General features: G+C 35.9%; 1 protein-coding gene across 13 annotated transcripts in view; it reads left to right on the top strand.

Annotated features, from left to right (window-relative positions):
* PEX5L (peroxisomal biogenesis factor 5 like) overlaps nucleotides 1-23,243 on the top strand; it is a 246,584-nt gene that overhangs the window by 127,475 nt on the left and 95,866 nt on the right. For 8 of the 13 annotated variants that reach the window (XM_082461408.1, XM_082461403.1, XM_082461398.1 and 5 more), the window contains 2 exons: nucleotides 6,297-6,401; nucleotides 16,119-16,230. In XM_082461408.1, coding sequence (XP_082317534.1) covers nucleotides 6,297-6,401; nucleotides 16,119-16,230 — 217 coding nt within the window. Of the gene's footprint in view, nucleotides 1-6; nucleotides 147-6,296; nucleotides 6,402-16,118; nucleotides 16,231-23,243 lie in introns of those variants that run through there. The other 5 variants (XM_082461401.1, XM_082461409.1, XM_082461405.1 and 2 more) reach the window with 2 other exon arrangements.

Genomic DNA, 23,243 nt, shown 5'->3' with positions numbered 1-23,243 from the left:
GTACTGTTAGGGGAGACACCCTGAATGCGAACAAAAATAGTAAGAGCAGCATTGGTGGTAAGGGGGCCTGTTAGGGCAGGAACAGCTGCTGTGGAGGTGCTGAGGAGGTGATGGAAGCAGCTGCTGCCGAAATGGACTACCCGGAGGTGAGAGAGAGAGCAGCCCCAGGGACACCACACTGACTATGGAGAAGACACAAACCCAGGGTCACCTTATGCACCAGCCCAGTGGACATAGTTCAGAGGGCCCAAGATACTCTTAAGGACCCATAAAAATGTTTTAATTATATCTTTCTTAAAATCAGAACCCCCAAAATGACTATTATAATAATGAATGTGTAATAATAAATTCAGTCTGGATTATATTTTTCTTGATACAGCTTAGTCATAAAATACATTCTTCTACCTTTTTTTTTTATGGAGGAAGGGGCCCATGAAGGCAAAAGTTTGAGGGCCTATAAAAGTCATAACGAGCCCCTACACCAATCATTCAGGCCAAGGACAGTGAGTGTGCATGCGGGGGGCGTGGAATCCCAGCGACTTTCATGTGTGGAGGTTTAGAATTAAAGAGATTGTTATCCACGACTCTCCCATCACCACATACACATACACCACACACAACAAAAAGTGCCAAATAGCACATAACATGAACCGAGGGCATAGGAGTTATATAGTAGAATGTAATTAGAATCAGTCCTCATTCACCTCAGAAGACTTCATTGCAAAGGTGATGGTTTGGAGAGTCATCTGGGAAAAACAATGCTGGAGGGAAAAAAAAAAAAAAAGTAAGAGAGAAAGATATGGAGAATCAACAAATCAACTAGATGTCTTCCTTTTAAATGCCGTGTGTCATTATTTTAACTAGAGGCATCAATTTCCTTACTGCAACTTGACTACCCTTATTAAGGAATCAGTAATCATATTATTTCCAGCTATAAACAGATCACTGAACCAGTGGTGAATTCATAATGATTTTTCAATTCCTCATATGAATTGCTAGTTAAGAAAAGAGAGCATTCCATCCATGCTTCCCAATTGTTTACATCTAGATCTGTGCTTCCTTCAGGATGTTTAGAACCAAGGATTGACCAGTATGCTCAGATTTAGTTCTATTTGTACCACCTTTAAAATTTACAAAACATTCTGTTGGGGATGGGGATGAGTTAAATGTTACTGTGATAGAACCAGCATGGTTTGAACCCTGCTCTATGTTGGAAGAAATCTACAGGAACACACAACTAGGAGAAGACATAATATGGTAGGCAAAGATCGCCACCATTCATGGAACATTGATCTAACGTTTTCCCATGTTGAAAGAGAAGTTTGAAGAGAGCATGACACTTATCATGACATTTACCTTCCCAAGTAAAAGAAGGTTATCCTGGCTCTGCACATGAGAGACAAGAATAGCCATCAGAAATTAGCCTTTTTGTGGCCAGTTTCCCACAGGTGCATGTTAAGTCCAGGGTCTGGAATTTATGAGATATATAATTTTTCAGCATATGCAATACTGAATATCATTTCATTTCAAACAGTGTTGCTAAAATGATCTAAATGGCAGGTACTTGCTTACATGTATGTATGTATGAAGAAATATATTCAATACATTCACATTTGTAAACTTGATTGTAGTTTGTCTATCCTTAGAACAGTCATCCTAAAAAAACCTGTTTAATCTCCAATATTGTAAATATAAAATTTGGGGGGAAAATGCATGAAAATGTTAGGGTTGCTATTTTAACTTTCTTGTTTCTGTTTTTTCTCAATTTTTGGCAATAGCATATATTAATTTTACAATCAGAACAAAAGGAAGACTGTTATTTAAATTCATATATTAGCTAATTTAGGGTTAGCAGAGATGTCTAGTATTGTAGTCTTTTACTCTTCCCCTAATTTAATATATCTCCGTTTCTTCTGTTTAATATCTTTGATAAAGAGCCTCTGTATTATTGTCCACAGATTAAGAATACTAAAAATAATTTTTAAGTTACACACTCCATAGTAGCAGTAATAGAATATGCAACTAGAAAATTGCTTACAAATGGACTGTGTTACTCTGAAATTACTTATTTTATTTCATGTGTCCAAGATAGATCTCAGGAAAATCCTAGTGAAGATGGCATTTCATGGCATTGAGTTAGCATTTAATAATAATTGTAGAGATGCTAAAGCTTATAAGCCTATTAAGATGTACAAAACAGAAAAAATTGTGTGTATGTGAAATGTTAGGTTCATTTTCTAATAAGATAGGAGAAACGAAAACATTTTGTTAGAAATGTGCTCATGAGTGAAGTTACGGATGGCTGCTTCTTACTGACCACTGCAGACTAAAGAAAATATTTCTCCAAAATATCTGCTTAGATCCATACTGTGCAATTATACTGAGAAGTAGTTGCTGCCCCAAACTTGGGTGATACCATTGGAAACCCTGCGTTTAGGGCAGTTGATGAGGGCAGAGTGGAAGAGCCCTCCCACCCCTAACAAAGCTGGATGGAGAGAGAACAGCGTGGTAGAGAAGGAAGCACACAGGCTGGGAAGTGGGTCTGGTTCCCATCCGGGCTTAGCTTTGAGGCCTTGGGCAAATCACACCATCTCTGAGCCTCAAAGCCCAAAAATGTCTAGCAAAGACAGTAATGCCTACGCCACAGGGCTCTCATGAGATCAAACAAGTAAAAACATGCAAAACACCCAGCAGAGTGCTCAGCACACAGTAACTTCTCTAAATAGGTTAGATGCCTTCCCCGTGAGACAGGCCTAGAGCCCACACCTTCTCATCTGAGGATACCTCATAGCTTCACAGCCTGGTATCCAGCCTGAGAAGATCCTGTGACTTCCAATATTTTCTACTCTGTTTCTTATATTCTATATTTTAAAAAGAAGAAGAAGAAGAAGAAGTGGGCCAAAATTGAGTTTTCTTAATAAATGTTAGTGTCACTTGCTACACTCTGTGTTTCACGCATTTATGCCTGGTGTTATAATAGAAATTAGTTAAAAAGATTATTCTCAAGAATTATTATTTGTTAGAAAAGCTACTATTTTATATATTTCATTTGTGAAGAAAGAAAATGATAAAAGAAATTTTTTAAAAATCAAAGAATTTTCTACAGCAAATCACAAAAAAAGAGAGGTTTCCCTTTATGCTGATACTGTTTTCTAAACAGTCAAAAATATCTCAAGAGATTCAATAAGGAAGTGGTAAAAGGTGATTTTGAAGTATTATTTGAAAAGAAATAGGCTGAAATAGTTGCTAGAGGGTGTCATAATGTGATAATCAACTTGTAAAGTTTCACTATTCTCTTGTGGCTAGAATGACGTATTTAGAAGCATATCGGTTTAATGTAATCTAAATCCATTTATTTGCTTGAGTGTGTAGTCAGTGTATATTTCCTTTTTGCTGTCTTCATGATGTTTCAAATAATAGATTAATATTGACCTTATGGTGTAGTTCTATTTAGAAAATTGAGCTTGAACTGTGGATAATTATGTGTATATATTTCTTACAATGTTTTAAGACACTGAATTAAAAAAAAAAAAAACCTGCACAGTTGTATTACTGTCAGCCCTGCAGAGCTGCTGATAAGCCAAGTTGTATAGTTTCATGAATTGCGAACTCAATTATCAGACAGGTTCTGAATTCTAGAAGCATTATCCCACAAGATAAATGGACAAGTCAGAAATGACACAGCTTGATTTTAAGGTACCAGGTGGAGGTGGCAATACAATCTGGGGGAAATCTTGGTTTGATATATGAGTGCATTCATGTGATTTGGCAGTGGTTTTAGACACCATGGAGATGTCACGTGGCCGACCTTCCTGCTCAGTTCTCGGACTATACCACACTTGTGAAACAGTGAGGCTCATGGGGTAATAACTCAAAAGCCAAAAGGCTATAAAGCAAAAAAGTTGCTAGCAGGCACTAACCTGGGTGTCATGACTCTTTTCAGGTAGTAGGTGTAACCTTGAAGAAAAAGTGGCACTGTCTTCAAAAAAGTGACCTGACCCTGGCTTTGGTGGGTTTTTCTGCAAGAAATAAAAAGCACCGCATGTGTTTATTATACATCCTTTCTAGCTGACCACTGCTTTGTTCTAGAGTTCAGCATGAAAGGACTAATTTTTGTTTTCTTTTGTTTTTGTTTTAGTGAAATGGCATGTCCGTTGCTAATTCTAGCTATTATAGTTGCACATGTGAAAAATACCTATACATAGTTTATAGATTGGTAGCATTTCAAATAAATGGTATACTGAAATATTGACCTGAAATTTTTTGAGATGCTTATCAATTGATATTTTTTTTCTTAGCCCAAGAAAAGAGTCTGAATCATTATTTTTTAAATTTTACCTTGTAACATTAGATATGTTTTTTTAAATATATTAGGAATTTAAATATAAGCATGCCACTTTGTTTATTGCTATATTATTAAACCTCTTGGAGCATGGAAAGAATTCTTCACAAATGATTTTGCTCTTTTGAAAAAAATAAGCTGCAAAAATATTTGTTAAACTATATATAGTCTGTTGATGAGGGTAGCTTATAAAGGTATACTGAGCTTACAGTATGTAATGTTTTATCCAAATAATTTTTATATTTTGAAAAAATGTCAGTTTGAGTGCCATAAATCTTTTCCCAGAATTCAGAACTGTATGTATCTCTATTTTAAGAAGATGACATTGCTTCATTAAAGGAAAAACCTGGGATCATTATGCACCCCAATTTGTATGCAGTGAATCACTGTTGCCCTTTATTCTTCCAGAATTCAGTTAATCTAAGGATTGTGCCCATATAAACTTTTCAGAACACAAAAGAAAATTACCACTGTTATATCTGCTGAATAAAATCTCTAATAGTTGATTTTCTATCATAGAAATAACACATTATCATTCAATAATGCTAGTTCTTAAGTTACAAACCAAAGAAACAAATTTTCAGCATTGTAAAGAGATTCACACACTTTTAAATATAGTAAGTATACAGAAAGTTTTTCTTCCCATAAATAAAAGCTGCCACTCATTACATTTTAGAAAGGCAATGCCTGAAAAAATGGACAATGTTCTGCTTCTTAGAGTCAACCTACCTTTTAAATACTTAAAGCCCTGTGCAAACCAAAGATAATAATGTAATTCTATCCTCTTTAGTTGCACAGAGACTATCAAGATTTATTAACCTCTGGAGTTAATAGTGACCGTAGCTCTTAATTCCCTTTCAGACAACGGACCCTCATATGTCCATTTTTGTTTCTTTGCCTATATCTCTGTGTGCTACATTTGTATTTTAAGTAGATTTACAACACAGATATTCACGTGTGCACTTAGTATAAGGTTGTTTTCTCCAGAGAGGCTCTGCCCAAAGACCAAAGAAAATGGAAGGTTTTGTTTTTGAAGTGTTTAAAGATTATTTAATTTTTACATAGTATGAGATGTTGCTAATTGGGTTGGGAAGGTGATATTTTGGTTTTTGTTTTTTTCCCTTATGCCCTATCTACTCTCAAAAACTTAATAATCTGGTAAACTAAAACCCCAGAAAACCAGCATACCCCTTTACAGTCCATAGTTATGCTTGTATGAGGCCAAAAAATTGGAGATATCAATATATCATTGCCTCTATTATTAATCCTCCTTTATTTACACCTGGATTTATGAGATTCTCCAATTAAAAGACATTTCTAAAATTCCATTAAAATTTTTTGATCTCAAGAACATTGAGAGTTGAACATTTTTTTCATACTACCTCTCCAAAATAAACAAGCTGGGTGAATTCCTGTGATGTTAGGCTGCCGAAGAATTTTTAGAGGTTTTATGACACGTTTACTTTTTATGCCCGATCCACTCAAAAATGACAGACTCCAGAGATCACCGAGCAAAAGTCCTCTGTGGGAGTGAGACCCTGATCCTAATCCCTAATCCAGACTCCTCACTGTCATTCAAAACACTTAGGGATTATATAGGAATCATTTTTAAATGAACATAACAGGCAATCTATAGTGTTTTTAAATCAATACTATAAAAATTGTCATGTCATGTAAATTGCCTTAAAATATATTATACATATAAAATACTATGTTAAAATTAAATGTAATATGTCAGCTGTAAAGGTGAAAAAGCAGCTAACTAAAAAGTTCACAGATAACCTTTTTTCAGATTTTGTGTGTTTTCTCCTCAGCCAAAAGCCTCAAGATTCACTTGCAGCAGCCTACCTCTTCATTTATGTTGGATTGCTCTTTAAACATTAGAATATCTTGTGATAAATAATAAGTTAAAGATTTCTCCTGACACAAGTCATTGTTGATTTCACTGTTATAGGGGAAAGGCTCTAGGGCGGCAGATAAGGCTGTTGCCATGGTGATGAAGGAGATACCGAGGGAGGAGTCTGCTGAAGAAAAGCCCCTCCTTACTATGACATCACAGGTGGGCAGACCCTTAGGGTTCCTGTAGGAAGCTGACATATGTTAATATATCAGATATTGTGATTCTTAACTAGAAAAAAAAAAAAAAAACATTAACTCGATCCAATTTTTTTTAAAACACAGTTTCAATGAAACAATTATACAATATAAAATGAAAACCAAAATTGCTAAAAAAAAAAAAGGAAAATTCCATCATTTAGTTACTTATTCGTGGATATTAATTTTCATTACTAAACTTTAGTTAAAAAAAGAAAAAGAAAATATATGTGCAAGTAAAACATGTCGCTTCTTTATAAAGGAGTCTTGTTAACAACTTTGGGAAAGAAATAACAATTAAGCTAACGGTACATTTGAACAACAACCAAAAAAAAAAAAAAATCAAATTCCTATGAATAAATACAACTTATATTGCATACATATGTCAGTTTACCAGTAGAATATCTAAAATTTCTTAAATGTTAAATATATTTATGTTGTGACTATGCATACTACGTATGTCTATACATATTTATGTGGATAACTAATTTACAGGAATGAGCCAGAAGTCCCTGAGTCTCCATGCAGAAAATGGCATTTGTGGCCCCTCTTCTACTTAGTGACCTTGACAACAAAAATATCATCTCTATTAAAAGCACATGAGGGGCATTTTCCGTATTTATTATAATAAGTATAGAAAAAGATTTGCATTTGTATGCAAAGACACACTGAGAATGAATCCTGTATGTCCTCAGGGACTTTTGAAACACCCTGTAAAATCCACATACATATGTATGTATAATATACTCATCACCACTCTGTGGAACTATCAGTTTTAAATTCTTAAATGCAAAATTACTTACTTGCATTTATCTTATAATTTAGATTAGATTGTTATCTTAAACATTTCTTTTTTTTCCATAATGCAATAGTAAATACAGTGATTCAGTTCCAATTATATGAACATGTCTAGATTTAGAAAAATGTCCATTTAAATTCCTCATGAAAGGCATTTATATCAAAAGCTAAATTATGGCAACTTATTTTTAGAATATCATCAGATCACATCCCCAGCTGCTGCCAACATGTGTGGTTTCATTTCATTCTAAACACTATGCTGTAAGTAATGAAAATTATAATAACATATAACATCAAAATTGAATAATAAAAAAGTTATAAAGATTCCCAGGACTTTGGGATAATCTTATGTTGTGAGGTTTTTGTTTTCGTTTTTGTTTAATCCAAAAGAGGAGATGCTTCTTCCCAATGACACATAGTAATAGTTGGAAAGAAATTTGCTTAATATTTACCAAGGCCTCCATTCTTTACTTAATTTACATAGTAAAACATATACAGTTTTACATTGATCTCCTGCCTTTGTAGAATCCATATCCAAAATATACAGTCCACAGTTCCTCAGGCAAATGTTATGGGAGGTGAGAACCACTTGGAGTTCTCAGCTAATGGTAGAGCCATATTCATCAGTAGGTAAGAACTATCCAAATTTGCAATTGGCATAGTTGTGCTGCAGCATATCATTTCAGGACATCACGATTTAGGACAGGCTCTAGTGCCCAAAATTCTTTTTCTTCAAAACCATGCATTGCTATGTGCTTTCCAGTAATCATTTTCAAATGTCCAAAATTACCACTATAACCTAAAGTTTAATTTAAATTTAATGCAAAATAAGAATTTTGATTTTTTTAATTAGAAAAGAAACTAATGATTACCGTTTTCTCATATTCAGAACATTTGTGTGTACCAAGTTCCTTCTTTAATCCCTGTCTAATGTTGCATTAACTGTTTTTGAGGTAATAGTTACAATTTTACTGCATGAAGATGATATAATGCTTTCTTTGATGCATCATATTCTTGTTGCATAGTGACTAGTTTATGAATCAGCAAACGGAGAGTTCTGATTCATAAAATGCAATGCACCTATTGTGTTGATAATCTTATAGAATTAATCCTGTGACAGCTGTGATACAATTATTTCTCAGTCAAATGTGGTTTTATTAGTTGATATACTTTTTCCACTATACACAAGTGGCTTCTTCCCTGCTATGCACCAGTGGCATGCACAAGCCAAAAAGCAGCAGAATGATCTGAAAAAGTGAGTACTTCTCATGGCAACCACAGCATCCAATCTGTGTACCATACCACATTCTTACTCGTTATCTTGTGTGAATGTATTAGTGTCTTGAAACATGTCTGTCCCATGTCTCCTGTAAAGCCCCTATGACATAGTGCTACATACTGCAGGACACATTGACTCATCTTCATCACTGGTGTGTCGATGCCAGCTGCTCATTCACAGATCCCAGAAATGTCTGAAGCTGATTGCTGCTCTCCCAATAATGTCTTCAGGACAATCATAATTGATAAAATACAGAATAAGTCCTTGAAACACTGAGTCCCTAATTTGTTTAGTAACTGTTCATTCCACAGATTGGTGAGTGTAGAATAGTTTATATTGAAGCATTTTTGTATTATGTGATTATTAGGATCACTTTTAGAGAGATTTAGCCAAGCATACTCCAGTCAAGTCATTTATAGTACATTGAACAAATTGAACAAAACGGAAGAGTTGGCCAGGTGACCTGAACTCAGAAATTGTGGGACCCCTGAGAATTGCTCTTTTTGTTTCATTTAATTATTGATTCTTTGCTAAACAATGTGTCAAGCTCTTCATAGTAGTTCAAGTTCATGCTGTCCTAGACTAACACTTTAAGTCAAACAGTATGGAAACAAATGTGCATTGATGAGAGTTTTGAAGGGAAAAAATATGTGAACCATCAAGTCTTGGAGGAAATAGAGTTTCTCTAGACCTGTGCTGTTCAATACAGTAGCCGCTAGCCACACGTGGCTATTGAGTGCTTTGTGGATACCCCGAATTGAGATATGCTGTAAGTATAAAATACACACCAAGTTTTGAAGATTTAGTCCAAAGAAAAATAATGTAAACTATCACATTAATAATTTTTATATTGATTACATGTTGAAATGATAGTATTTTGGATATATTGGGCTAAATAAAATGTGTTATTAAAATTATTTTCACCTGTTTCTTTTCACTATTTTTAAAGTGGCTACTAGAAAATTTAAAATTACCAGGCTCTCGTTATATTTCCATTGAACAGTACTACTCTAGACTGTAATGGTATAAATAAATCCAGTTTGAGGCTAGAAGGGAAAACTATATGCCAGAAGACTGAGTATATCATAGAAAATTTTTTATTCTTCTTTATGAGAATGAAATGGCTTTAGGGAATATTTTTCTCTCATAAGGAACCTTCAGAAATTTTCATTTTAACCACCTCCCCTGGTACTTTTGTAAGTAGGGAATAGCCCATTCATTTTTTGCTGTAGAGCACAGTGTCTTAAAACTATGTGTTCCAGACCTCTTCTTGTCAAGGGAATTTTTTCTTAACTCAGGCTTTGTTTTTCTATCTCTCCCCACCCCTTATAGTTTGATACTGATTTAATTTTGTGTCTGATAAAGATAAAAAAGTAATGTCCTTGATTGGAAAAACATTCACAAGGCTGCTAAATACAGTCTTGTTTGGGTTTTCTGTTACCTGAAACAGTTGCTTTAATTATATTCTCCTTCCTGCCTTGATGTTAGTACTATCCAAGCTGTAAACAATAATATTTGTTCATTTCTCCATGAATAGATTCACATTTTTATGTCTAACTATCCTGTCAGGAAAATATTTGTTGTCAGTTGGTTGACATTTAGATCAAGTCAAAGAGTTGAAAATTATCACATGGTTATCCTTTACAGGAAGATCCACTGAGATCCATATAAAGAACTGGGGGATGGGGCAGTACTATTAGTACTATTAGCTCATAAGAAATTAATTCAGTCGGGTGGCAGAATTACCATGACAAAGCCTTCAAAGGCTGAATACTAAGGGGTGCATAGTAATGTTTCAGTTGTTTCCTCTTTTCAATGGATTGAGTCAGTCAAGTTAGTTTTAATATGGTGACTATTTTGATGGGCTTTGCACACGTTTCTAAACTTGTATAGGACTAATAAAGCCATAAACAGATAGTTTAATTATAAAATTATGAATGAAAACCTACTTAACAAATGACATATATTGTACTTTTAATCAAGAGAGTGCAAATAATAAAGGAATTTTCAAAATGCATAAAGATATGTCTATTGAAAGCATATTTGTGTTTTTATTTATATAAAAACAACCTTAATTTTTCTATTATTTAGATGAGATAAAAAGACTGGTATATTTTTACAAACTTTTTAATCAACATTACAAATATGAGATATTTGTCAACTGTTTTTTAGCTTATTAGCTTCAGTGTTTTAACTTTTAAAATTATTCTTTAAGTACTAAAGTGTTTAAAAATAAAAACAGAATATTTTACTTTAAACTAAAACAATAGATTGAGATCATCAATCTGAAGTGTAAAATTATAGAATAATGAGTTATTATCCTATACAGACCTTGTTTTCTCACCTAAAATGTATTTTGGTTTGGAGTTAATTCTTAGTGATATAAGCTATCACAAACTTTAGCTTTATATTTTTTAATGAAACACCTAAGCAATATATTGTTTAAAGATAAATAAACTTAGACTTAAGTCACAAAACAAGCTATCTTTAATGCACTGGAGCTTAAGTAGCAGGCAATATTTAAAAACAAAATACTCTCCTTTCATCTTGGTTAAATATTCAGCTTAGATCATATAATAATTTAATTTTTTAACATTTAAATTAAGGAAATTCAAGTTGAACTAAGGCAAATGTATTTTTAGACAAAGTTTTAAAACAGACAATAATTCATTAAAGGTGGATGATATTGTCTGCATTCTGCTCAACACTAAACACAGTACTGATATAAAATAACCAATTTTGTCCTGTGGTGGCTACTTTTAGCCACATCAACTGACCGGTCTGACTAAGTCATAAGTAAATTGAAGGCATTTGACTGAATATTTCATTTACAACCTGTGATTACAAGGAAGGTGTAAAGGATCAATAGTCTTGAATTCTGAGTGACAAGAAGCTCCTACATGCGAGTTCTCACCTGTCTTCTTACTTCTGCTACTCCCTTTTGTTTCCATGTCCATTGACTGTGTAAGGGCTTTCTCTCAGAATCTCCAAATTTGAATCTCTGATTTAAAATCTCTGAGTGAGGTAGTGGTGTTATTTCTTGAAGTACCACTGGCTTCCCACTTGCATTGGTCCATGTCCTGCTTCCAAAGATGGAATGAGGCAGGTCCATGCCTTTATTTCAATTTTTCTCATTAGGCATTCATTCTTGGCATTTTTGACTTCTTGGTAGAAGCCTTGCATTTGGAAATGTTCCTTTAGATACCTCTAGATTTCCAAGCATTTCAGTGATGTGACAGTGGGGGAAAGTGGACTTAGATTTGTGGTTTAAAATTTGCCAGGAATTTAGTAAACATTTCTGAGGACCACTGGCATCTCTATGAGTTGATCAAACCCCATATGAAATTGAGGATGCCCATGCAATCATTCTTTTATACAATTCACCATTCATTTGGACTGTATAAAATCAGTCAACATTTATTAAACTGCCACTATGAGATACAAAAATTAATTGGATAAGGTCTCTACCTTCAAAGAGATCATAGTCTAGTGGGAGGAAACAGGTGAAACTAAGGTTATAAAATTGGGTAAAGCATGGGAACGCTGAGATGTTGTAAGAAGGCACTTGCTGCCTAGAGCTGAAGAACGTTCCCAGACAATGTATCAATAGAACGGGGTCCTGAAAGAGAAATAAGAATCTGTCACCATTAGAAAGGTCTTTGAACTAATCTAAATATTGAGAAGAGGACAAAGAAGGATAATAAAGGAAAATTTTAAATGTAAAGTTGAAATAAAGGCCTTAGCAACTAATGAAGTGGGTCATTTTAACTCAGTTAAGATCATCTGATTGGACCAAAATTGCAATCACTCCCACTCAGTTATTCAAAAAAAAAAAAAAAATTGGAAACCTTTTGACTCACCTTTTATTATTTTTATAACATCAATGTACTCTGTGCCAGAAGGATGAAATGAGGTAAGTTCATAAAGTATTTTCAAACTGAAGGAAGTAATTCTAAGGGGAAGTCAATAAGCTCTATCCTACCAATGAATAAAGACAGAATAAATGGCATACAATTTGGGAGTAAAGCTTAGGGGAACTATTTGGAGGATTCAGTTCAGTTTGCAATATTACTTTATGACCTAAAAGGTTTGCTTATTCTCAAGTCACCATAGGAAAACCATAAATTTGTTTGAAAATCAAGAGGGAGGCATGTGAAAAGCCATTCTTATCTATACAAGTAAAAATAAAATGGGACTTAGTAGGGCTAAAATAATGATTCTTAAATTCATCTGACTGAAGATACAGTTCAAAATTGGACTGTTTGAGATAGATATTTTTATATCTTCAGTTTCTGCAAAGTCACTGTCCCATTTGGTAGCCATTTATTGAGCCCCTCTTATATGAAGACATTCTATTCGAAGTTGTGAAGGATATAAATATGAGTAAGACATAGCCTCTTACCTCAGAGTTAATAACAAAAGATTTTTTTTCATGATATCTCCTATTTCATCTTCCATATCTCAATCAAAACCCAAAAACCTTCAGTTCCCAAATTACCTTTCCATGCTATCTGAAATCTGGCCTTTCATCCTCTTCACCCTTGAGCCCTGCCACTATCCCCACTCCAATCTCAGCATTTCCCGACAGCTAAACGGTGCTGTAGCTCGAAAAGCACAGACTCAGAAAGTAATGTGAAGTCTCCTCTTTGATTTGTATCTATGGAAGAAAGTCACAGGAACAGCTCAGTTACGGGAATGGGACAGACATGTTATGGGAACAACTCCAGTCCAGGGGTGAAGTGTGGTCACAAATAAGACAGTAGGTGTGGAAAAGACCTTATGAGGAGAAGCCACACCTTAGTCTTGGGCTCTCTAGGGTCTCTCTGAATAACCTCCTCTTTGGTATTCTTTTCTTCCTGTGCTGAGAAAATCTGAGTGCTAGAAGTAATTTCTCTAGAAAATAAGTCTTTAGTTTGAATGAGGAGAGAAACTCAAAAAAAAAAAAAAATCCTATTACCTCTGATAAAGAAGACTTGCCTAAAAGGATAGGCCTTTCAATTAATTGTGCCTTTCCTTTGTTTTTCCATTTAGATATTTATGTGGAAAGGTCTTACTTTCTATAATTCTTTTATCAAATTTAGACTGTAATTTTTCAGTGTTTGCAATTAAAAGTATCTACAGAAATCTAATACCCTGGTCTTCTAAAACCATAGGTAATCTAGGTCTATTCTACACACCTACTCACAGAGCTATGATTTGGAAATAAATTATTAGTCCTTTTATTTACAAAGGAATTTAATTGTATCCAAAGTAAAGAAAAAGTATAAGGGGGCTTTTGTGGAATATAAATCATATGTACCTTTTACATAATAATGGATATTTCTCAAGACCAGGACTAAGAGAATAAATTTTCTTAGTTATCTATCAATAACATCAGACTTCTTCAGAGAAATAATGGCTAACAAAGAGAGTTATGACATCACACATATGTCATACGTATTTTAAAGTTGAAGTTGTATTGGTTGTATTGAGCTTTTGCACCTTTTTTCACTTTAGCCTAGGTCAATAAGACCTAGTAGTCAGAATGCACAACGTAATAAATGTAAGCCTGTTACAATAAACTCTATTAGTATAGTGTGGTGCCATATTTGATGGTGACCTTCATCTTCCATGATGTTTATAGAGCAGCAGAATCCAGCTCTCCCTTGACAGCCGTGAGAATGGCACAGCCTGGAGGTAGACATTGTTGCTACATCAAGAGCACATCACCATGGTGATATCATACTAGATGGGTTCAATATGCTAAGCACATGGCTAAAAGGGCAAGTTCTCCCAAGAAATACACATTAATGTATGAGTCTTTAAGAAATTGCATAAACACAATTTTTACCTGAACTACCTATAAATGAAAAACAGATCCCAGAAAACTAATCACATTTTCAGAAGAGCTGGCATAAACCATGGCATTTACAAAAATTCTAATATATTTTATCCCCAAAACATGAAAGGCTAATAGTCCCTCAACATTAAAAAATATTTCAATATAAATAGGATGGGTGATATCCAAGAATGTTCAAATTCAGATAACAAAATGCAAAGAAACTCGAGTTTTGTTCGTGGATTAAAGGAGCATCCCCAAAAAAAGGTTACAACCAAAACAGACCTCAGATAATTTAGAGAAATCTGTGACTCTTTATACATAGTAACACTAAAACTTATAGTTGAAAATTTTTCTCTCTCTATAACTTGAACATTAAAAGAAAATGAGCATTCTTAATGCTTAGAACCCTCGATAACATGTAGAAATTAATATGAGTGAAATTAAATTGCCAACTCTATCAAAATCTTAGATTTTAGTGAAGATCTGAGATTTATCCATGTTAAGATAATAGCATGAATGTGTAAAAGTACCAAAGGTGCCTCTTGGTTTTCAGTCCCCTAATAATCACTAATGCTTCCATATTCCTCCTTCACCAATAATAGAATTGCATTTTTTCTTCCCATATTTACCATTATTTAGGTCTCTTGTCATGGTCCATAAGCTCTAAGCTATAATACCACTAACATTGCCAGAGAAATAGTGAAGTGAAAGTGAGTCATAGAAAATATTTTGATTTGGTAAGACTTCAAAACACTTCATTTGTTATTTTATGTGTCTCTTAAAATACAGCCTTGCAAATAAGCATTTTAAAATCTAGAGATTTTTTGGCACATCTTTTTCCTGTAGCAAGTAGAAAACTAGATGACTATGCCCATTTTAAGAAAGGCCAATATAAAAACTCCCAAAAAACTAAGACAGTTCTTTTAGGGACTAACCACTTGTGTTATCTTAAGTGTAATTTTCCCCTTACCCTTAGAAACAGAACTTAAGGATGTTTGGATTCAAAGAGGTGCAGAATAACTGAAAGTAAATAGTTGGCTGCCACTGATAATGAGAACTACTAAAAATCAAACTGAAAGATTTCTGAAATTAGAGAACAAGCCAATGGGGAAATATGACTGAATTGACAGAAATCTCTTTTACATACAGATTTTCACAAACATATATACTGGATACCTGTACAGTTAACATAACAATATTTCCTACTCTCTCAAAATACTTGTTATGCACTACAAAAGCATTCCAAGGAAATGTAAGGAAGGGCGTGTGCCTTTAGGTGACTTGAGCTTTTTAAGAGAGAGAGAGAAAGAGCGTTTATCCACGCACACGGATCTCTGTGTGTGTGGCATGCTCTTACCACATAGCACTGACTGGCCAGTCCTAAACAGAATGTGTCACCTCAAGGTCTGAAGCCATGGTTCCAGGTCTCAGTGAGAGCTTTTTGTCCAGGTGAAGAGTGAGATTGGCCCTTAGGAACTGTGATTCAATAGGTGTCATATTCTACATACTGAAATTAGAGAATAATTCCAAAACTGTTCTAGGAGGAGAAAAAAAGCTTGAGGTTTAAAAACTGAACTTGGCTGCATCAAAAATATGACAGTGCTAAAAGGCTCATTCCCCATCCCCTGATTTTTTTTTTCTTTCTTGCCTCTACCCCATTACTTATTGATTGATTTATTTTTTGGTAGGCTTGCTATTCTCATTTTGTTGCAAGGCTGCACTTTAATTCAGCTGATTCTGCAGTTGGACAAAGTCCTTTGACACCTGTGTTCATTTGTTCCCAGCTGGTGAATGAACAGCAAGAAAGCAGACCCCTCCTGAGTCCCTCCATCGATGACTTTCTCTGTGAAACCAAATCGGAGGCAATAGCAAGGCCAGTAACGTCCAACACAGCCGGTAATTCTTTCACTTTTAACTTATCCTCAAGTGGAGTTAATTTTCATGATAGAAAAATGCACATTTTCTTTACACAATGCATTTTAAGTGGAGAATAATCTTTGCAAATAAATGAAATTTTAGAATATATACTGTTCAATATAAAATAAATTGCTTTTCTTTATAATATAAGAAATTCCAATGGATATTATCCAACCGATTTTGATAAACATTAGAGTACCACTATTAGCAATGAATCATTTTTCAATGCCAATTTTCATATTTACATCTTCGCATCTCAAGTCACATCATATAGGAATTCTTTAAAACAAAAGCATCTCTTTCAGAGTAAGGTTTTTCAAGTTCTGGCTGGAAATATTTTGTATGACAAAAGTCCAATAAAATAAAAATATAGGCAACCCCTTCAAGTGGATTGAAATGACAATTAAAATGTCCTAGAGACTTGGGATATTATCGAGACAATTTTTTTTTTTGTCATATAAATGGATTACTTGCTCCTTCTTACAACAATTTATTTGAACATTGTTCTGGAATTAAATATAATCAAACAGTAAACTATCTGTATAGGGACTAATAAGTTGTCATCCAGTGAGTGAATGCAGGATGCCAGTGTATCAATCACACCTTCTCCAGCATCCTCTGCACTTAAATTCTCACTAATACGAAAACTAAGTCACTTAGGTACAGCCCACCCTGAGGCCACAACGGAAGATTTGACTCAAAAGCTACTTTTCGCCTTCTGGATCAGCGGCAGCCTTTCTGCACTGGTTTCATTCAGTCAACATTCACACTCAAAGGCATGTTGTTCAAATAAGAATGAAAGAATGATGTCCAGAATCAAACAACAAAGGTTATGTTGGATTGCAGGAGAGAATTTAATGGAAGGAGAGGGTAATTACATACTGTCTTGTTAAAGTTCATTTCATTTCCCCATCATTTCCTCAGCCTGCTGCTTCCTGGCATAGTTTTATTATACTTTTAAGTAAGTGAAGAAAATCACAGGTGAAGGAAATTGTGATTTTTAAGAAATGCTAAAAATTACAACAATAACAGTAACTAACACAAGAGAGAGGCACTTTATGTGGGAGTGTAGTCTACAGTCTCTGGAGTTAAACTTCGTGAATTCCAACCCCAGCTCTGCCACTTAACAACTCTGTGTCCTTGAGCAAGTTGCATAACTAAGTCTATTTCCTCCTAATAGTAGTAAGATCTATATCTCATAGGTTACTTGGGAAGATTAAATGAAGCAATCTATGTAAGTGCTGACACCATGTAAGCTCTAACACTTGTTACCATTACTGTAAGATATCAGGTGAAAACAGTACACCCAACACTTCCCTTTTCAAATGCGTTAACTTTCTTTATATCACACCAAAGCAATCATTTTCTAAATTCAACTATCGCTTTGAGTAATCAAGCAAATAAAATTGTACTTGGTACATTTTAGGCAGGAAATGAAACAAGTTCAGATCCTGTCAGATCAGTTTCATCCTCCTTACCTATGAAACTGGAGCTCACCCTTCCAAAACTGAGCTACCCCCAGCAAAATACAGAGGAGCCTTGTGTCTCTAACTGCAGGAAAATCCATGAGAATGGGGTACACTGAGAAATTTCCGCTGTTCTCAGAAAAAGCTGCAAAGTATAATTCTCAGATCTTGATTCCAGTACCCTCTACAACTCTCAGTGATGATAGAACTAAGTCACATAGGAAGGGCTCACCAGAGAGAGCAATATAATATCCAACTCAAAAGCTGCTTTTCACCTTGATTTTTCTAGCATATAACAGAGAGACCTGTGAAATATTGGAGGAAAAATATCAAAAGAATATGTAATTTCTTGCAATCCCAGTACCTACAGTGTTGCCTTCTGTATTAGTTTCCTAGGCCTGCCATGACAAAATGCCACAAAATGAGTGGATTAGACAACAGAGATTTATTGTCTCACAATTCTAGAAGCTAGAAGTGCAAAATCAAGGTGTCAGCAGGACCATGCTTCTCTGAAGGTGCTTGGGAAGGATCTGTTCCAGGCCTCTCTCCTGGTTTCTGGTAGCTCCTTGGCTTGTGGAAGCATAACTCTAATCTTCACATGACATGTGTGCATGTCTCCCAGTATGCATGTTGGTCTCTGTGTCCAAATTTCCTCTCTTTATTACCACTCTACTCCAATCTGACTCATCTTAACTAATTACATCTCCATTGACCCTATTTCTAAATAAAGTTACATTCTGAGGTACTGGGGGTTAAAACTTCAACATATGAGTTTTGGGGGGACACAGTTCAATCCATAACACCCTCCAAAGTAAGAGGTCAGGAAAAATGGTATGTTGAGACTATGGGTTTTTCATTTCTTGGCCTCAGCATTCAGTGCATCTGGGTTATACAGATTTTTATCCTTAAGGAAGACTCTCATTTGATAGTATGTTTTTTTAATCATAAAAATATATGTCGGGGGGACCGTCAAGATGGCGGAGGAGTAAGACATGGAGATCACCTTCCTCCCCACAAACACATCAAAAATACATCTACATATGGAACAACTCCTACAGAACACCTACTGAACGCTGGCAGAAGACCTCAGACTTCCCAAAAGGCAAGAAACTCCCCGCATACCTGGGTAGGGCAAAAGAAAAATGGAAAAACAGAGACAAAAGAATAGGGATGGGACCTGCACCTCTGGGAGGGAGCTGTGAAGGAGGAAAAGTCTCCACACATTAGGAAGCCCCTTCACTGGTGGAGACGGGGGGTGGGCAGGGGGGAAGCTTCAGAGCCACGGAGGAGAGCACAGCAACAGGGGTGCAGAGGGTAAAGCAGAGAGATTCCCACACAGAGGATCAGTGCCGACCAGCACTCATCAGCCTGAGAGGCTTGTCTGCTCACCTGCCGGAGCGGGCGGGGGCTGGGAGCTGGGAGCTGAGGCTCTGGCTTCGGAGGTCAGATCCCAGGGAGAGGACTGGGGTTGGCTGCATGAACACAGCCTGAAGGGGGTTAGTGCGCCACAGCTAGCCGGGAGGGAGTCTGCAGAAAAAGTCTGGAACTGCCTAAGAGGCAAGAGACCATTGTTTCGGGTTGTGCGAGGAGAGGGGATTCAGAGCACTGCCTAAACAAGCTCCAGAGATGGGCATGTGCCGCGGCTATCAGCGCGGACACCAGAGACGGGCATGAAATGCTAAGGCTGCTGCTACAGCCACCAAGAAGCCTATGTGCAAGCACAGGTCACTATCCACACCTCCCCTCCCGGGAGCCTGTGCAGCCCACCACTGCCAGGGTCCTGGCATGACAGGATCCAGGGACAACTTCCCCGGGAGAACACACGGCATGCCTCAGGCTGTTGCAACGTCACACCAGCCTCTGTCACTGCAGGTTCATGCCACATTCTGTACCCCTCCATACCCCCAGCCTGAATGAGCCAGAGCCCCCTAATCAGCTGCTACTTACCCCCATCCTGTGTGACTGAAGAACAGATACCCTGAGGAGACCTACATGCAGAGGTGGGGCCAAATCCAAAGCTGAACCCCACAGCTGTGTGAACAAAGAAGAGAAAGGGAAATCTCTCCCAGCAGCCTCAGGGGCAGCGGATTAAATCTCCACAATCAACTTGATGTACCCTGCATCTGTGGAATACCTGAATAGGCAACGAATCATCCCAAAATTGAGGCGGTGGACTTTGGGAACAACTGTAGACTTGGGGTTTGCTTTCTGCATCTAATTTGTTTCTGGTTTTATGTTTATCTTAGTTTAGTATTTAGAGCTTATTATCATTGGTAAATTTGTTTATTGATTTGGTTGCTCTCTTCCTTTTTTTTCAATATATATATATGTTTTTCCTTTTTCTCTTTTTGTGAGGTATATGTGTATTCTTTGTGTGATTTTGTCTATATAGCTTTGCTTTTACCATTTGTCCTAGGGTTCTGTCAGTCTGTTATTTTTTTGGTTTTTTTTTTTTTTAGTATACTTTTTAGCACTTGTTATCATTGGTGGATTTTTTATTGGTTTGGTTGCTCTCTTCTTTCTTTCTTTTTTTTATTACTTTTTTATATTTAACAATTTTTTTATTTTAATAACGTTATTTTATTTTATTTTTTTCTTTCTTTTTTTTCTCCCTTTTCTTCTGAGCCATGTGGCTGACAGGGTCTTTGTGCTCCAGCCAGGTGTCAGGCCTGAGTCTCTGAGGTGGGAGAGCTGAGTTCAGGACATTGGTCCACAAGAGACCTCCCGGCTCCATGTAATATCAAATGGCAAAAGCTCTCCCAGAGATCTCCATCTCAGCAATAAGAAGCAGCTCCAATCAACGACCAGCAACCTACAGTGCTGGACACCCCATGCCAAACAACTAGCAAGGCAGGAACACAGCCCCACCCATTAGCAGAGAGGCTGCCTAAAATCATAATAAGTTCACAGACACCCCAAAACACACCACCGGATGCGGTCCTGCCCACCAGAAAGACAAGATCCAACCTCATCCACCAGGACACAGGCACCAGTCCCCTCCACCAGGAAGCCTACACAACCCACTGAGCCAACCTTACCCACTGGGGGCAGACAACAAAAACAATGGGAACTACAAACCTGCAGCCTGCGAAAAGGAGACCCCAAACGCAGTAAGTTAAGCAAAATGAGAAGACAGACAAATACACAGCAGATGAAGGAGCAAGGTAAAAAACCCAGCAGACCAAACAAATGAAAAGGAAATAGGCAACCTGAAAAAGAATTCAGAGTAATGATAATAAAGATGATCCAAAATCTTGGAAATAGAATGGAGAAAATACAAGAAATGTTTAACAAGGACCTAGAAGAACTAAATAGCAAACAAACAATGATGAACAAAACAATAAGTGAAATTAAAAATTCTCTATAGGGAATTAATAACAGAATAACTGAGGCAGAAGAACGGATAAGTGACCTGGAAGATAAAATACTGGAAATAACTACCACAGAGCAGAATAAAGAAAACATAATGAAAAGAATTGAGGACAATAGGGAGGATGGGAGGAAGGGAGATGCAAGAGGGAAGAGATATGGGGACATATGTATATGCATAACGGATTCACTTTGTTATAAAGCAGAAAACTAACACACCATTGTAAAGCAATTATACTCCAATAAAGATGTTAAAAAAAAAAAAAAAAGAATTGAGGACAGTCTCAGAGACCTCTGGGACAACATTAAACACACCAACATTCGAATTATAGGGGTCCCAGAAGAATAAGAGAAAAAGAAAGGGACTGAGAAAATATTTGAAGAGATTATAGTTGAAAACTTACCTAAAGTGGGAAAGGAAATGGTCAGTCAAGTCCAAGAAGTGCAGAGAGTCCCATACAGGATAAAACCAAGGAGAACACACAAAGACACATATTAAACAAACTATCAAAAATTAAATACAAAGAAAAAATATTAAAAGCAGCAAGGGAAAAGCAACAAATAACATACAAGGGAATCATCCTAAGGTTAACAGCTGATTTCTCAGCAGAAACCCTGCAAGCCAGAAGGGTGTGGCAGGACATATTTAAAGTGAAGAAAGGGAAGAACCTACAACCAAGATTGCTCTACCCAGCAAGGATCTCATTCAGATTTGATGGAGAAATTAAAACCTTTACAGACAAGCAAAAGCTAAGAGAATTCAGCACCCCCAAACTAGCTTTACAGCAAATGCTAAAGGAACTTCTCTAGGCAGGAAACACAAGACAAGGAAAAGACCTACAATAACAAACCCAAAACAATTAAGAAAATGGTAATAGGAATATACATACCGATAATTACCTTAAATGTAAATGGATTAAATGCTCCAACCAAAAGACATAGACTGGCTGAATGGATACAAAAAAAAAGACCCGTATATATGCTGTCTACAAGAGACCCACTTCAGACTTAGAGACACATTACAGACTAAAAGTGAGAGGATGGAAAAAGATATTCCATACAAATGGAAATCAAAAGGAAGCTGGAGTAGCAATTCTCATATCCGACAAAACAGACTTTGAAATAAAGAATGTTATAAGAGACAAAGAAGGACACTACATAGTGATCAAGGGATCAATCCATGAAGAAGATATAACAATTGTAAATATTTATGCACCCAACTTAGGAGCACCTCAATACATAAGGCAAATGTTAACAGCCATAAAAGGGGAAATTGACAGTAACACAATCATAGTTGGGGACTTTAACACCCCACTTTTACCAATGGACAGATCATCCAAAATGAAAATAAATAAGGAAACACAAGCTTTAAATGATACATTAAACAAGATGGACTTAATTGATATTTATAGGACATTCCATCCAAAAACAAGAATACACTTCATCTCAAGTGCTCATGGAACATTCTCCACTATAGATCATATCTTGGGTCACAAATCATGTCTTGGTAAATTTAAGAAAATTGAAATCGTATCAAGTATCTTTTCCAACCACAATGCTCTGAGACTAGATATCAATTACAGGAAAAAATCTGTGAAAAAATACAAACACATGGAGGCTAAACAATACACTACTTAATAACCGAGAGATCGCTGAAGAAATCAAAAAATACCTAGAAACAAATGACAATGAAAACAGGACGACACAAAGCCTATGGGATGCAGCAAAAGCATTCTAAGAGGGAAATTTATAGCAGTACAATCCTACCTCAAGAAACAAGAAACATCTCAAATAAACAACCTAACCTTACACCTAAAGCAATTAGAGAAAGAAGACAAAAAAAAAACCAACGTTAGCAGAAGGAAAGAAATCATAAAGATTAGATCAGAAATAAATGAAAAAGAAATGAAGGAAATAATAGCAAAGATCAATAAAACTAAAAGCTGGTTCTTTGAGAAGATAAACAATATTAATAACCTATTAGCCAGACTCATCAAGAAAAAGAGGGAGAGGACTCAAATCAATAGAATTAGAAATGAAAAAGGAGAAGTTACAACAGACACCACAGAAATACAAAGCATCCTAAGAGACTACTAACGGCAACTCTATGCCAATAAAATGGACAACCTGGAAGAAATGGACAAATTCTTAGAAAAG

The sequence above is a fragment of the Balaenoptera physalus genome (genome assembly GCF_965194825.1).
Source record: "Balaenoptera physalus genome assembly, chromosome: 4".
Lineage (NCBI taxonomy): Eukaryota > Metazoa > Chordata > Mammalia > Artiodactyla > Balaenopteridae > Balaenoptera > Balaenoptera physalus.
The sequence above is the reverse complement of the archived record's forward strand: the minus strand, read 5'-3'. Positions and strand labels throughout refer to the sequence as shown.